At 36.9% G+C, this 16,882-nt stretch overlaps 1 protein-coding gene across 1 annotated transcript in view; it reads left to right on the top strand.

Annotated features, from left to right (window-relative positions):
* Positions 1-222: 222 nt before the first annotated feature.
* Positions 223-16,882, top strand: part of EIF3E (eukaryotic translation initiation factor 3 subunit E) — a 50,939-nt gene continuing 34,279 nt past the window's right edge. The window contains exons 1-5 of the mRNA XM_027131605.1: positions 223-402; positions 6,514-6,628; positions 8,239-8,356; positions 12,133-12,175; positions 13,243-13,347. Of these exons, the coding sequence (XP_026987406.1) occupies positions 313-402; positions 6,514-6,628; positions 8,239-8,356; positions 12,133-12,175; positions 13,243-13,347 (471 nt within the window). The 5' untranslated portion in view covers positions 223-312. The remainder of the gene's footprint in view (positions 403-6,513; positions 6,629-8,238; positions 8,357-12,132; positions 12,176-13,242; positions 13,348-16,882) is intronic.

Raw genomic sequence — 16,882 nt, 5'->3', positions numbered from 1 at the left:
ATGACATTGCCTCAGCAATCAATTCTGAGTTTTCAGTATTTGTTAACGGAACGGATTGCGGGACACCTACAAACTTGCAAACAAAAGGAATTTTGCCCGCCCATCCACCCCGTCCCAGAGTTGCCGGGAAGGAGGAAGGGAGGGAGGACCTCGCGCATGCGCTATTATTCCCTGAGCGCTCGAGGCTGAACCCCGCCCCTTTCCTTTGGCTTTTTTAACCACTGCACATGCGCAGTAAGGGTCTTGTCCGTTCGTTTGTCGGCGCTATCAATAAAGTTTTAGCGACCGCACACTTCTCTTTTCCTTGGCAAGATGGCGGAGTACGACTTGACTACTCGCATCGCGCACTTTTTGGATCGGCATCTAGTCTTTCCGTTGCTTGAGTTTCTCTCCGTAAAGGAGGTGAGTGGGTTTTTGAGCGCGAGGAAGGCGTGGGAGCGCGTGAGATGCGGGGCAAGGCCGAAAGGCGGTGGCGGTAGCCTTAGGCCTTACCCACGTGTGAGGCGGCCCTGAGTTTGGTCCCGAGTCGGGCAATAAGGATCTGCTGGTAGTTAAGCGTCGTCCCTGTTGATTAGCACCGCGGAATTCGGCCGTGAGTAGGGGTGAGGTGACAATATGAAACTCAGGGGAGAAAGGGAGGGGTCTCTGCTTCACTTCTCGAGGTGCCAGTGCCGCTGGGACTTCCGCATCGTTCCTCTTGGAAGTTGACGATTGGCTGGCTTCCCTGTATTAATGCTTGAGCTTAACATAAAGCTGGCTTCGAGAAGCAAATTGGACTGTTAGAGATTTAAATTTTTCTTTTGGGCACAGTAGGAGGGGTGACCGTGGCTTTGTGTTTTTGCTTGCCGGATCGTTTGGAATGATTTTCTTACACTTAAATATCTAGCCCTTTGGTTTCCGTAAAGTTGGGAGTTCTTTGCGAGGAGTTTAACTGGTGTTTCGGTAAATAGCCACTTCCTAGAAGCGTAGCTTTTTTTTTTTTTTTTGCGGTACGCGGGCCTCTCACTGCTGTGGCCTCTCCCGTTGCGGAGCACAGGCCCCGGACGCGCAGGCTCAGCAGCCATGGCTCAGGGGCCCAGCCGCTCCGTGGCATGTGGGATTCTCCCGGACCAGGGCACGAACCCGTGTCCCCTGCATCGGCAGGCGGACTCTCAACCACTGCGCCACCAGGGAAGCCCAAGCGTAGCAAATTTTGTCTAGTGGGGAGGGGACCCCAAAAAATAATCCGACAGTAATTTTATCTTACGAGTTGTTTTTCGGTGTATAGATGTACAGACTTCGAGTGATTTAAATTGGTTGTTAATGTTCATTGAGCTATTCCGGATATCTTGAAAAAGTATTTGGTCCTAGTACCTCATTTAAAAATATCTCAGTCCTAAAAGTTTGGAGATATTAGGCTTAGTTATACCGTAGTTTATTGGGAAATTGATATATTTTAATAGTTGCAATAAAGTAATATTACTGTGATGAAGGAATTAGAATATTGGTCAGAAAAATGCATTCTATTTCTAGAAGCAGATTAAACCGCAAGTCTACTTAGGGCACTCTAGATTTGGGGAGTAGATTTTGTGTGTTCCAACAGCAATAAAACAAAAAAGCCCTACAAATAAACATTAAATTTTTCTGATAAGTTTTCAAATTTTCCCATGGTTCATTGGATAGGTATAACCCTCAAATTCATATGAACCTTTTCTAAACACCTACACACAACTTAAAGTTAATGATATTAGGGAACAGCAAAGTTTACTTTCAATAAATATTCAAGAATGCCTTGCCATATAAAGCTTTATCTTGAAATGCTTTTGTCTTGATTTTTCTTTTATAGGATGTACTTAACCTGTATTGTAGAACTTGCATAAAACAGCCCAGTCTGCCTTCTGTTTCTCTTTTGGATAATTTAGGATAATTTACCAAAGATCAAGGAATAGAAAAATATCCTCTATGCTTCTGAACTAGCCAAACTTCATATTTTTGTAATGTGTCTTTACACTTTTGTTTTTCAATGCAGACAGATGAAAGGGAGGAATACATAAGTGTAAATTAGTTTTTCATAGGGCAAGACCAAAACTGTGAACGGCAGCTGAGAATCAGTGGAAAATAACTGCTCAAAACCTGTTTCCTTGGAGAGAATGTTGGTAAGATGGCTGTGATACACCAAGGGGAAGACAGATGCTGGAGTATTTATTTATCAATTACTAAGTATAGGACTACCGTGGAATTGTGAGAAATCCAAGATAAAATCCAGACATCTCATCACTAAAAAACTCATCCTTTCGTGGAGATAGAGGTCTGTAATTATAAGGCTAAGAGTAATAAATGTCAGAAGTAGTGGCAGAGTGCTATCAAAATTGAAGAGGTACAGAAAGGATTCTGAGGAAGAGAGGCTTGAAGTTGAGTTTTGAAGGCTAGATGGTTAGGATAGTCAATGATCATGACACGTGAGGGTATCAATTGAATATATTTATAGTATCAATATGTTGGAAAATATAAACTCCATTGGAGCAGGAGCTTTGTTTTATTTCCTTGCTGTGTTCTCAGCAGATAGAGTCTGGCATAAGGGCTTCTCATGACTATTTAATAAATGAGTGAATATATATTTGAACCTTAGTGTTCTTTATTCTCAAGTGAAGTGGAAGGCCAGATAGTGTTTAGCAGCCTGGGTACTGAATTGGGACCTGGATTAGGATCCTGGCTCTGTCACTTAATACCTTTGTGCACTTGAGAACAGTTTCTTTCCCATCTTTTTTTTTTTGCGCGGTACGCGGGCCTCTCACTGTTGTGGCCTCTCCCGTTGCGGAGCCCAGGTTCCGGATGCGCAGGCTCAGCGGCCATGGCTCATGGACCCAGCCACAACGCGGCATGTGGGATCTTCCCGGACTGGGGCACGAACCCGTGTCCCGTGCCTCGGCAGGCGGACTCTCAACCACTGCGCCACCAGGGAAGCCCCTCCTTCCCATCTTAACTAAGCCTTTTCTCATGCGTAAAGTGTTGGTACTACCACCAGCCTCATAGGGTTGTTAGAAAAATTACATGAAATAGTACATATAAAGTATTTAGCCTTCTGGGACAGAGTAGGTACTCCTAAGTGTTTTCTATTAGGAGGCTAGGCCATCCTATAGGAGAGGCATTCAATTGGCTTTGTTTGTTTGTTTTTTTAAGTTTTGTTTGTTTTGGGCTGCATTGGGTATTCGATGCTGTGTGCAGGCTTTTTCTCTAGTTGCGGTGAGCAGGGGCTACTCTTCTTTGCTGTGCGTTGGCTTCTCATTGCGGTGATTTCTCTTGTTGCGGAGCACAGGCTCTAAGTGCGCGGGCTTCAGTAGTTTGCAGCACGTGGGCTCAGTAGTTGCGGCCCGTGGGCTCTGGAGCGCAGGCTCAGTAGTTGTGGTGCACAAGCCCAGTTGCTCCACGGCATGTGCGATCATCCTGGACCAGGGATCGAACCCATGTCCCCCGCATTGGCAGGCGGATTCTCAACCACTGTGCCACCAGGGAATTCCTCAACTGGGGTTTTGAGGAGGGAAATAAAGACTGGAAATGGTGACTGAGGAAACTGACCAAAGACAAATGCAAGGATTGGTAAGTTTGGAGGGCCCAACTGAGATTGGAAATCACACATTTATAAGTGGTCATTCTTGGAGTGAGAGAAATGGTAGTTTATTTGAGTAGTATAGAAATATGTGGAGGTAGGCTGGTGATAAATAAATGCCATCTAGAGATTGATGAAAAGGTTTGCTGATTAGAGAAAAGCACAGATGTGATTGAATAACATTATTGCCTAGTTCTGAAACATTTTATAGGTGACCTTAGCCATAACATAGAAAAGAGGGAACTTTTTTCCAGTGCTAGAGATAGACATTGATTGTATTTGGTTGGAGAAAATGAATGGAATAAATGTTAACCGCTAAAGAGAAGGGCTTTGAAATAGCCAAAAACAATATCCAAACTAATGTAGAAAGTGACAACCAAATAGGGTGATGTAAAAATTAGAAAGAACAGAGGGTATGTTGAGGGTGATGAACCATTTTAGAGGTAATAGTGGAAGAGGTGATGAATGTAAGTTAAAAGTCTTAGAGATGAGCTGATGAAAGTTGTTATGATTTGCGGGATAAAGGAATTTTAAGGCTTGAGGTTTTAAAGAATCATCAGTATGGATGTTGGATTTGTGGAGGATGATAGCAGGAGATGTCAAAAGAAGATTTTTAATCTATTAAAAAGTAGGAGTTGTTTTCAAGAGGTTGATAGACTGTGTTGGCAGACTATAACCTGTGAGCCAGATACAACCCTCTCTGCCTGTTTTGTATAGTCTCAGCTAAAAAAAATTTTTAACAGGTGCAAGATTTGCAACCTTTCTCAATTATAGAACAATAACTGTACACAGGTTAAGTGAAACGTTTCCTGCCCAAAAAGAATTCCATTCTTCTCATTAGTAGAACTGTATTACAGAAAATTTTATAACATATTATATTTTTTATTTCAAAAAGAAAATTGAAGCTTTTCTCTCTTATGGTACTTATATATAGTATCCTTGATTTTTGCTTTTTGGCTCACAAAATCTTACTGTCTTTTCTTTACAGAATAAATGTGCCTATGAGATAAAATTTAGAGAGGATGGTATAAGCAGATATAGATTTAAGAAGAGCCCAGTGAGGTCTGATGGCAGAGGAGAAATGCTTTGGATCTGCAGTTGGGAGAAACATTACAGATTAAAAGCTATTGATGAAGTGGTGAGGAGAGGTGGCATGCCAGGAAGAGGATGTTTTCACCTAAGATTAGGGTTTCTATGGGGCAAACTGAAAGGAAATTTCTTTTTTTTTTTTTTAAAGTAAACTTTTTATCAAGTATAATATGTGAACAGAAAAGTGAGCTGGGCTTCCCTGGTGGTGCAGTGGTTGAGAGTCCGCCTGCCGATGCAGGGGACGCGGGTTCGTGCCCCGGTCCGGAAGGATCCCACATGCCCAGGCGGCTGGGCCCGTGAGCCATGGCCGCTGAGCCTGCGCCTCCAGAGCCTGTGCTCCGCAACAGGAGAGGCCACGGCAGTGAGAGGCCCGCGTACCGCAAAAAAAAAAAAAAAAAAAAAGAAAAGTGAGCAACTATAAATGCTTTTTTTCCCCAAAGGAAAAACACTTATGTGTGACCACCATCCAGATCAATAAATAAAACGTTGCCAACATCCTAAATAACTGCAATTTATTTATCCAGTCTAAAGTTGATAGGACTTGGCTGTTACAAATAGTTCTGCTGGGAACATTCTTGGTAATGTCCTTTGAGTATACGTACCCATTTCTGTTGGGTACTTAGGAGTAGAATTGCTGGGTTAAAGAATATTTTAGCTTTAGAAGATAAAAACAGTTTTCCAAAGTGGTTGTAGTTCTGCCAGCAGAGAAGGTGTTCAGTTACTCTGCAACTATACCAACACTGGTATTGTCCAGTTTTTTTAGTGTGATTTTAATTTACATTTTCTTTATGACTGATGCGGTTGAGGGCTTTTTCTGGTGTTTGTTGGCCATTTGGTTGTGCTCTTGTGGAGTGCCTATTTAAAATCTTTTAGCCATGTTCAATTGGATTGTCTATTTTTTCTTACTGTTTTGTAGGAGTTCTTTATGTAGTTTGGAAGGTTCAGGTTTGATCTCATGGCTATACCGTTTGACCACCTTTATCTTTTCTTTTCATGGGTAGTAAAATGTTGTATAATCTTCCTTCATTTTTCTTTGCTTGACAAAATTAGATTTAGTACAAAAATCTTTTCTTTTGCTGAAACCTTATCTTGACTATTTGATTAAAAATTGTTTTGAATTATGTTACTGTCTCTCTCCTTGAATGCTATTGTGTAGAATCCTTAACATATTGCTCAGTACACTTCATGTTTATGTGAGTTTGCTTATGTATCTATTGGTTCCTGAACTGTGGGTTAAATTACGTTTCTTGAACTCTTTGCAAAAGCTAAAACCTGATATGACAAGGTTGACTGAAAGAATGGGTGCCAATTTGTTTCAGGGGTGTGTATGGGAAGCATTATAAAGGATTTTAACTATTTAGTGGAAAAGTATGTGGGGGAAAAAGGAGAGGCCACCTTAACGAGAAATGGGTAGGCATCATGTGGATGTGAGAGAGACTAAGAAGGTAAAACATTTAAGGGTTGATTCTTAGTTACCTGAATGTGGAGAGGAGTCAACAATACTATGTGCTTATCAGGGGAGTTGGTGTGGTTTATTTACTCACAGCCTTGTTCTAGAAAGACTAAGAGATGACATGTAGGGACACATTAAAAAATGAAGTTGGTGGGAATGGCTTTGTGGTATGTAATTGCCTTTATTTTAAAGTTGCTAGGTAAACAAAATATTTTATGTCTCTGTAGGCTGATTGCTTGCCTTGTTGTAGGAGGGTGAATTAATAGTATATATTTTATTAAAAAAATAGTTCAGGACATATGTTTCCAGGTACGCTATCTTAATATTAACCACTTTACTTGAGGGAACTTCAATTTATTCATTAGAAAGTAATTTTCTCTTGCAGATATATAATGAAAAAGAATTGTTACAAGGGAAATTGGATCTTCTTAGTGATACCAACATGGTAGACTTTGCTATGGATGTATACAAAAACCTTTATTCTGATGATATTCCTCATGGTAAGTTTTGTCATTACATCTGAAGCTTGACTTGTGAGCTGAGGCCACGTGTATTAAAAGTTTTGTGATTTATAAAAGTGCTTTAGCCAGAAGTCTTAATAAGTATTTGAATGATTTAAAAGTTCTTTGGATGAAAGGTAGTATGAAGGTTACAGGTCTTCTAAAGCAGTGGTCCCCACCCTTTTTGGCACCAGGGACCGGTTTTGTGGAGGACAGTTTTTCCATGGTCTGGGGGTGGCAAGGGGATGGTTCAGGGGGCAGTGCGAGCGATGGGGAGCTGCAGATGAAGCTTTGCTCCCTTGCCCGCTGCTTCCCTCCTGCTGTGCAGCTGGATTCCTAACCAACTGGTCTGCAGCCCGGGGGTTGGGGACCCTGTAAAATGTGTGAAACTACTTTAAAACATGGTCATCAAATGTCTGCAGTTCATAGTATGCAGCATCAAAGTTGTACTTATTAATCAGATTGCTTCCTTAGAATTATCTGGGAATTTTGCAGTTTTTTGACTTTTTCAGTTGGCATCTTGTGTGCCTTAGAGATTTCTTTTTTGTCTTGAAGCATCTGGGTTCTCAAAAGCATGGTCCCCAGAACCAGCATCCTCAGCTCACCTGGGAGAACTTGTTAGAAATGCAAATTCTTGTGCCATACCACAGATCTACTTAACCAGAAAATGTTGGCTGAAGACCAGCACTCAAATTAGGGAACTGCTGTGGTATATTTCGAAATCCTTGTTTTCTGTAGTAATAGATGTTCTTAAAACAAGCAAACAGAAAAACCCACTATGCACATAGTATTTTAAAAGATTATAAGAACTCAGTAGAGAAATACAGTTTACTTTGTTTAAATTGACATTTCTCAAAATTTGATCACAGATCCCGTCTGTGTTTGAGAAACACTCTCCTAGTATTAGTACTTTCTAATATATAATGTAGAAATTATTACATAAAACATAATCACTATTTTGACTTCTATTATAGTTCCCTGCAAGAACAGTAGCTCTTTAAATTTTAGTTTGTGGTAAAAAAGTAAACTATTTCTTAGTGAAACTTTAAAACATGCTAACAGGGTAAATTATGTGCAAGTTTTCTCTGACTTCATGATGTGGTAAAAAGAAACTATAGAATTGGTTTTGAGAGATTACAGAACTAGATTTAAAGTGAAAAGAGAAATTATTGACTGGATTTAAATTCCATTCAACCTAGTTGAAAACCTGTAGTAATAATATGTAAACCCCTCTGAGCCTCTTCAGAAACTGTGGGATAATCTCCTGAAAGAATTCAATGAAAACAAATATAAAAACACTGAGGATGAAGTGTCTGAAATGTAGAGTTAGATAATTGTTTCCTCAACAGCTCCTTCTCCTAGGCTGTATCTGTATATTCCTCAGTTTCTTCTAAGAGTAAGAAGAGGATTCACTGTTCCTTTATGTGCCTTTGCAGTGCTAGAAAGAAGAAATTGGATCTGAGGAAGTTACTGAGTTGGTGGCTCCTGGCATATGCATATATTGGGGATAAATAAATGCACAATTTAGATAGACTGAAAAATTTCCAGAGACATCCTCATAGTGAGCAATATAGTTTAACATTATAGTACTCCTTTGCATTTTTAATTAGCTTTGAGAGAAAAAAGAACCACCGTTGTTGCACAACTGAAACAGCTTCAGGCAGAAACTGAACCTATTGTGAAGATGTTTGAAGATCCAGAAACTACAAGGCAAATGCAGTCAACCAGGTAACCTCTTTTTTTAAAAATTATTTTATTGAAGTATAGTTGATTTACAGTGTTGATTAATTTCTGCTGTACAGCAAAGTGATTCAGTTATACATATATATACATATTATTTTTCGTATTCTTTTCCATATGGTTTATCACAGGATATTGAAAATAGTTCCTTGTGCTATACACTAGGTCCTTGTTGGTTATCCATTCTGTATATAATCGTTTGCATCTGCTAATCCCAAACTCCCAATCCATCCCTCCACCACCCCCTCCCCCTTGGCAGCCTCAAGTCTGTTGTTCTCTGTGTCTGTGAGTCTGTTTCTGTTTTGTAGTTCATTTGTGTCATATTTTAGATTCCACATATAAGTGATATCACATGGTATTTGTCTTTCTCTTTCTGACTTACTTCACTTAGTATGATAATCTTTGGGTCTGTCTTTGTTGCTGCAAATGGCATTATTTCTTTCTTTTTTATGGCTCAGCAGTATTCCATTGTTTATATGTACCACATCTTCTTTATCCATTCATCTGTCATTGGACATTTAGGTTGTTTCCATGTCTCGGCTATCGTGAATAGTGCTGCTATGAACATAGGGTTTCATGTGTCTTTTTGAATTATGGTTTTATCCAGGTATATGCCCAGGAGTGGGATTGCTGGATCATATGGTAACTCTATTTTTAGTTTTTTAAGGAACCTCCATACTGTTTTCTACAGTGGCTGTATCAATTTACATTCCCACCAACAGTGTAGGAGGGTTTCCTTTTCTCCACACCCTCTCCAGCATTTGTTTGTAGACATTTAATGATGGCCCTTCTGACTGGTGTGAGGTGGTACCTCACTGTAGTTTTGATTTGCATTTCTCTAATGATTAGCAATGTTGAGCATCTTTTCATGTGCCTGTTGGCCATCTGTATGCCTTCTTTGGAGAAATGTTTATTTAGGTCTTCTGCCCATTTTTCGATTGGGTTGTTTTTTTGTTGTTGAGTTGTACGAGCTGTTTGTTGTGTTTTTGTTTGTTTGTTTTTGCCACAGCATGCGGGATTTTAGTTCCCTGACCAGGGATTGAGCCCTTGCCCTTGCAGTGGAAGCGCAGAGTCCTAACCACTGGACTGCCAGGGAATTCCCTGTATGAGCTGTTTGTGTATTTTGGAAGTTAAGCCCTTGTTGGTTGCATCATTTGCAAATGTTTTTTCCCAGTCAGTAAGTTGTCTTTTTGTTTTGTTTATGGTTTCTTTTGCTGTACAAAAGCTTGTAATTTTGACTAGGTCCTATTTGTTTATTTTTGCTTTTATTTCTGTTGCCTTCAGGTAACCTCTCCTTAATTTGAATTCTAAAAATTCTGTTTTCTGGATTAATACAAATGTTAATTCATACTTTAGTAACCCAGTCTAAAAGTTCACAGTTTAAGAGATAGCCTTATCTGCTTTTTTCATTTATCTTTATTGTGTAGGGACAAGGAAGTCCTTAATTATAAATGTTAATAACTAAATTTTTTTTAGAACTTCTTTACCAATTAATCCAAATCTGATTATGCTGAGCCGCTCCCCCCTCCTCCCCCCTTCCCAGGGGACATTTGGAATGTCTGGAGACATTTTTGGTTGTCACAGCTGGAGAGGTGCTACCAGCATCTAAAGAGGAGAGGCCAGGGATGCTGCTATACATCCTACAGTGCATCAGGCAGTACCCTCACTTCCCCCAAAAGAATTACCCAGCTCAAAATGTCATTAGTCCTGAGGTTGAGAAACTGTGCCTGGGCAATACCTAGAGTACATGGGTTGCTCAATGTATGGGAAAACTGAGCTCACTCTATCACTTTGCTACGTTGTCTCATATCCTTCCATGCTCAGCCCAAGGAGGGTAGTATAGAGCTGATATGGTTATATTTTATTCCTGATTTCCTCTTAGCTAGAAATAGACATTGTTTAGTTTACAAAGAAAGCATGTTACCCTACTCTGGCTTTACTAATTGAAGCCCTTTGGGTCATTAAAAATGTTTAAAAATAGTCTTCTACTAAAACTGAATATTGCCATTGTGGTAAATCTTTTCTATCAATATATTCACCTGAGGAATTGTTTAGGATTTTACCATGTTGCACCTTGAGTTCTTAGGATATGTCATCAAACCAAATTTTTAGAGCGATTGGCTCTAAGTTTTCATTTGTGATTTGAGAAAGTGTTACCAGATATGTTTTAGAAAAGCAGCAAATACTATACAATTACTATACCTTACTATAGTGTGCCATGTTATATAGTATGTATATATATACAGAGATAACTATATCTTAACAAAGCTATTATATATATGTATTTTCATATATATGTATATAGCCTGTATATAGCTATCTCTGTGTGTCTGTGTATACTAGTATACACTTAGAATATCATGAGTAATTGTAGCCCTTCAAGTCATGTGTAAGTGCCCACAAAGGGACAGCTGAAATAATCCAGATGTTAGGGTACGACAGAAAATTTAGGATTTTAATTCTAAGTTTAGTCTAGTCACTTAAATACTGGGAAGTAATTGGATTAAGGTATGAATAAGATGAATATAGATTTGTTCACTAAATATTAGAAAAAGATAACTCCTTTTAGCTTAATAGGCAATAAATTGGAGATAAATGAAAGGATGGAAATGGGGTAAAAACTTGTAATCTAATTTATAACCTATTCATTTTCAAAGTAATAACCTCTCCCTGCCGATTCCCCATTTTAAAATTTCATTGAATATGTAGTTTTGTACTTCTCATACTTTCCCAGAAATACCGTATCAGCCAGAGGACAGTGATTATATGCCTGAGGTGTAAGGCGTATAACACAAAGTTATTCACTATGACCTACAGGAAGTGTTAAGGGTTTTTTTTTGAGATCTCTTTATGTTAAAATTTCATGCATGTTTTTATTTAGTATTATAATATGTTCATGTTAATTTTAGTGGTAACATATCCCCTCCCCATTAAACCTTCAAGTAAAATTATGCTCCCAAAAGACATGCCACGGTATTCATTCTTACAATGAGCATAAGAAAATGGTTTCATTTTTGCAAATGCCCAGAAGGCGGGCAACTCTGCCACCTGTCACTTGTTCCTTGGTGTCTTTGTCATCAATTTGTCTTTTACAAGGCTGCCAACATCTCAAGTTATGCAAAGCTAATTTTAAAAATGTTACATTGGGTTATTTGACACTTTGGTATGAATAATGATCATATAGAGTATGTAGCATAGATAGCATGTGAGTTAGGCATGATTTATTAGTCTTGTAAATTTGCCAAATCACTGTCTGTATGAGAAATACTAACATTGTGGAGGGGGACAAAATTTATGTACAGGATTAATTCCTCCTTGTTTGTATAGTACATTATTTCCATCTCTATCCTATTTTAAGAATATATTACCTATTAGAAAAGTATCCTCAAGAGAGCAGATTCCATTCTCAGTAGGTTAACACCTAAGTAGACCTCACTGACCTCACTATAAGAATAGTCAGAATGTTCTGGTTTTATTACCTAAAAAACTTAGATCATGTGGTGAATCAGAACACATGATTTTCGATTACAGCTAAAGAAATCTGAAAGTGAAATGTTAAGTTTGCAGTTGTCCTTGAGTTCCTATTCCTTATGTTCAAAACATGTAATGTTCTGTTTATTTTATTCCGGAAGTTTTATTTTTAGTGTTTAAGTATTAATATAATTAAATTGGCTTTATGTGAGTAATAAGATAGAAGTTGAATAGGCTTGTTTTGTTTTCTGTGGTCTATAAATTACAATAATTTTTGTTTTTTTATTATTAAGGGATGGTCGGATGCTGTTTGACTACCTCGCAGACAAGCATGGTGTAAGTGGTCTTTTAAAAAATTGTTTAGTTGTCATGTTGTAGTAAGGTTAATTAAAGAATAGTGCGGTATAGATAGATTCATGGCTTGACAAGAGTATAATTTCCAGATTAAGTTATTAGACATAATACCTGGTATGTTTTTGAAACTTTAGTTTTTAAAAATTGGTCCTGATTGGAAAATAATGTCCTTATACTTACCTTTTTAGATAACAGAAATTCTCAAATTGTTTGTTCCAGAATGATCATGTAATAGTTAGCATTTTATATTTCTGATGGATAAACAAGTGGGTAAAAACAGAACTAAATTTGAATTAGAATACCTTGAGCAATAGCATTAAGCTGCCTTGTGGAATACAGTAGCCCTTGACATTACCAAGACCTTCATAAACCCCCATATAAAGGAATGTTGTTATAGGCTTTCCTAGTCATCTCCCAGTCTCCTTCCCCTTGTGTTAACTCAAAGTGTGAGGCTACGTATATAATCAGTTCTTTAACTTGCATTCAAGTTTTATCATTCATTTAACAATTATTGTAACAAGAGACATGCTGACCACTGCAAAATTACTCTTTCTGGTTTCCATATAGAATGTTTGGCATATTTGTTAATGTTCTGGTTCAGAGCCCTTCTCTTGATTTTTTGTCTTTCACTTTGCTTGCATCATTAACTGTAAAAGTTGGTGTAATTTGGGGGCCAGTTTTTTCAGAGAACTAAAGTTTACTATACACATTATTTGTACAGAATCACAAAATCCTCACAGGGATGCATATGCTTGGTAGTTGTCTAAGCTCATTCACCAGCTAAGGGACTCACACATCAGACCTTCAGCTGTAATTCAAGTTTGTATCACAACAAAGTAGGTATTGTTACAGTTCAGAACTATGAAAGTTAAATCCAACAATTCCTAATATGTATTTTAACGGTCATGTGCTTTTCTGATTTTTGGGGGCGGGGAGAGGGTAGTAACTTTTGAAAGAATTGATATCTGGGGATATTTGAAAGAGTAAATGGTTTGAATTTTAAAACTCAAAGTTAAAAAATAGAATTTAAGCTTTTTTCCTTTTTTTAGTTTAGGCAGGAATATTTAGATACACTCTACAGGTATGCAAAATTCCAATATGAATGTGGAAATTACTCTGGAGCAGCAGAATATCTTTACTTCTTTAGAGTGTTGGTAAGTAATTTTTTTTTCTTTTTCTTCTCTTTTGTAGGTTGCCTTGGTTCCTTAAAACATGTCTGTAGATTTGATCTGTCCATTAAGTTTTCAACAGTTATTGGCAAAAGGAGAAAAAAATAAACTTTCAACAAAACCAAATAGAAATAGGAAACCTTATTTCAGGGCCTCAAAATTTGGAGGGAGATTTAACTTGTCCTTGAAATCCAAAAGTAGGAACCACTAATTTTTCATTTTATATATAATTGTATGATTTTAGCATTAGAATTCTATCATGTAGTGAATTTGTTATAGTATTACTGTACAGCACAGTGAGTGGCACATTGTGGGTGCTTAATATTTACTGAATAAATCTATTATTCCTAATTTTAATTCAATATTTTATGCTGCATATATTCCTTGAATTTGTTCTAAACAGCTGTGGAATTCTAATGATATCTGAAAAGATTTTATGCTTTAATAGTAACTTTTTTCTATTTACTTCTGCCCTCAGGTATTAGACTACAAAGCTCAATTTCTTTTCATTATGTAGGGAGTAGATGAGTTTAAATAGTACTGCTAGAAAAAATCCCTAACCTTTTTTTCTTCATTTGTTTACTTGACAAGTTTCCTAGATTCATTGTGTTTGTTAGGGAAGGAGAGTTGCATGAAGCCAAAGGAAAAATCAGGATTTCACATTGACAGATTTCTTTCTTATTCTGCCTTCTGTTTAGGTAATTATATTAATAAATGCCTTCTAAAGTTACCAAAATTCTCTTGTTTTAACTAGCGTCTCATTTGAGAAATTATAATTTGTTACTTTGGATTAGTAAGCAAGTACCTACATCTCTGATATCTCTAGTTAACTCTAGAAGTTGGGAAATGACCTCTTTAAGACAGGGACTTTTTGTCTTCCAACCTTGGAAGAGTCCGTTCTTTCTGTCTCTGTTTTCTGGTGCCTTTTTTCTTTTAGCCCCGCAAGTCACAAAGAAAAGACTCAATGGCTGCTATCTTTGGTTGTTCTCTAGGAAATTAAATTTTCCTTTTTTGCAAGTGAGGAAAGAGTTCAGTATTATTAAATCGAATAAATCCTACACTTAAAAAAAGTGCTTAGACAACTTCATTTTTTAAAGTACCATCCTTCCTTCAAAGAAATAAAGATTTCAGTTTATTTCCAAGTTTGATTTGAAAAAAAAATTATCCCATTTGTAAACGAATTCTTAATTTACAGTTTAGCTGTGGTTAGCTTGCAAGTGCATTGAAGGTAATGGGTGATGCTAAATTTGTAGCAGCTTATCAGAAAATTCCATCAGTTTTACTTTGAATATTATGAAGGATTTAGGAGAGCAAAAGTTGATTACTTTGGAAATGTAAACAGCTTAGACGAGGATTGTAAAATCAGAAGCCTGATATGATTACAGGTACATGAAAAGAGTTGGTTATTCATATCATTTGTTAATGCTGGGAGTGAATTTTGAGAATGAAGATTTAGTGTCATGTTAGAGTTCTAGCACAGTAAATTTATTGTTGCTGGTCAGTGAGTGAATGTGCCATTTTGCTAAGACATGGAAACTTAAGGTAACTGCTGGAAATCCAGATATTGAAACTCTTCTAGCATATCCACCCTTGAAAGCAGATTGGTATGAAGAGCCAACTGTAATGACATGGACTTGAGCCAGAGTAGTATGCATGAATCTTTTGGGGATTAAAAAACTTGCTACACTGCTGCAAAAAGCTTTTATCCTAACACATGTAACATATTTTAGTTTTAATAGTATTATTATGTTTATGTAGTATGGTTTCATAATTAGTCTGAAAATTTCTGCATGTGATAGGTATATACTTAAAAGTTTGCAGAGTTTTTATATTTACTTTTGTAAAATACAAAGATCTAATTAAGTTTCCTGTCTTAAAAAATTCTGGGTTGATCTTAAGCTTTTACATTGCCTAGCAGATCTTATGATGGAACTCAAATGATGTTTAAGTGATTGAATACCATGGTCTGGATACAAAATTAATGTTTTACGTTAAGAGCAGTCAAAATGTAGTGATTGGATAGTGTTCAGAAATTAGGTGCAGTTCATTTTAGTTTTTGTCCCATCTTGTGCCACAGAACAATTGAGTTACGTGGGAGTTGGTTACTTCATGTTGGCATATTGATAAAGGCTAACTAAGCTAAGTTTAAAAATGGATTATTTACTTTTGATTAAGATAGACACCACTAATGAAATCTTGTTAATAGCAAAGATAAAAATCCTGTTTTGGATTTGGGATAAATAATGTCAATGTTTTTGCTTATTAGTTATTTAATTTTACTTTTTTGCAAATGGCCTGTTTTCATTTCTTTTCTGGTGGTTGATTATTCTTTTAAATCTATGGTTAGGGAAACATAAGCTATGAAAGAACCATTGTAACTATGATCTGAGATTAGAATTTGACTCTCTGAGTGACCTATTGTAGGTTAGTGTTGTATAAATTAAAGCTGTATGACCCTAGAATCTACTTTTATTTTTAAAAGACTTCATGGCTTTTAGAATACACCAAGTGCTTAAATGCACCCTATTTGATTGTGAAGCTTCTTTGAATCATGCTCTAAGAAATGCATTAATTTGAATTGAAATGGTGGGGCAGATTTGTTAGGAATTTTTGAACACTTTTGTTTTAAAAGTTATTAATTTATAACTGTATTGTAATTAATCACTGTATTGTAATTATTTTGTTAAAATTTGCCCTCACTGTGGCCTTTGGTCTGGCTCCAAAATTTAACCCCTCTCCTCATCCAGCAGCTATTTGAAATAAAAGTGATTTTAAGATGCTAGGACTGTTGGTGATCATATTTGTGTGTGTGTGTTTCACTCAGAATTTAAAGTTTATCTACTGTAAGTACTTGCCATTCGATTTAAAGGTACTTTCCCTTGACTCAAGAAAGCTTGAGTAATGATGATTTGGTGAAGTTTTAGGCTCTTGACTGAAGGTTTGGATCTGATGTACTCTGAAAATGTCACTGTAAAAGACATCTATTTCATATCGATTCTCAGATATATTTTTATCCCACTTTAACATCTAAAATTAGGACGTGTCCTGAATTGACCTAAAATAATATACCATAAAATTGATGACATCTTAGATTCAATGAAATATTAGTACTTAGATTTCTTTGTAAGGATAAAACGTTTTATCCTTTGTAATTTGAACAATAATTTTATAGATTTTTATATAAGGTTTTTTTGATTTCGGTGAGTTTTGACAAATGCACATACCTGTACAACTACCACCAAATCAAGATAAAGAATATTTCTGTTACCCAGAAAGACCCCTTGTTCCCCTTTGCAGTCATACCTCATCTCTGGTTCATCCATTGGTCTGCTTTCCATCCCTGTAGATTAGTTTTGTCTGTTCTAGAATTTCATGTAAGTGGAATGATATATGTAAGCTTGTGCCTGGCTTATTTTGACTAGCAAGTTTTTTGAGATTCGTTTATATTATTGTATGTATCAGAAGTTTGATTCTTTCCATTGCTGACCAGTATTCCATTCTATGAATATACTGCAGTTTA

The sequence above is a fragment of the Aethalodelphis obliquidens genome, unplaced genomic scaffold (genome assembly GCF_003676395.1).
Source record: "Aethalodelphis obliquidens isolate GAN/ISIS:26980383/991018 unplaced genomic scaffold, ASM367639v1 scaffold39, whole genome shotgun sequence".
NCBI lineage: Eukaryota > Metazoa > Chordata > Mammalia > Artiodactyla > Delphinidae > Aethalodelphis > Aethalodelphis obliquidens.
Note: the sequence above shows the minus strand (reverse complement) of the source record. Positions and strands in the feature narration are given on the sequence as shown.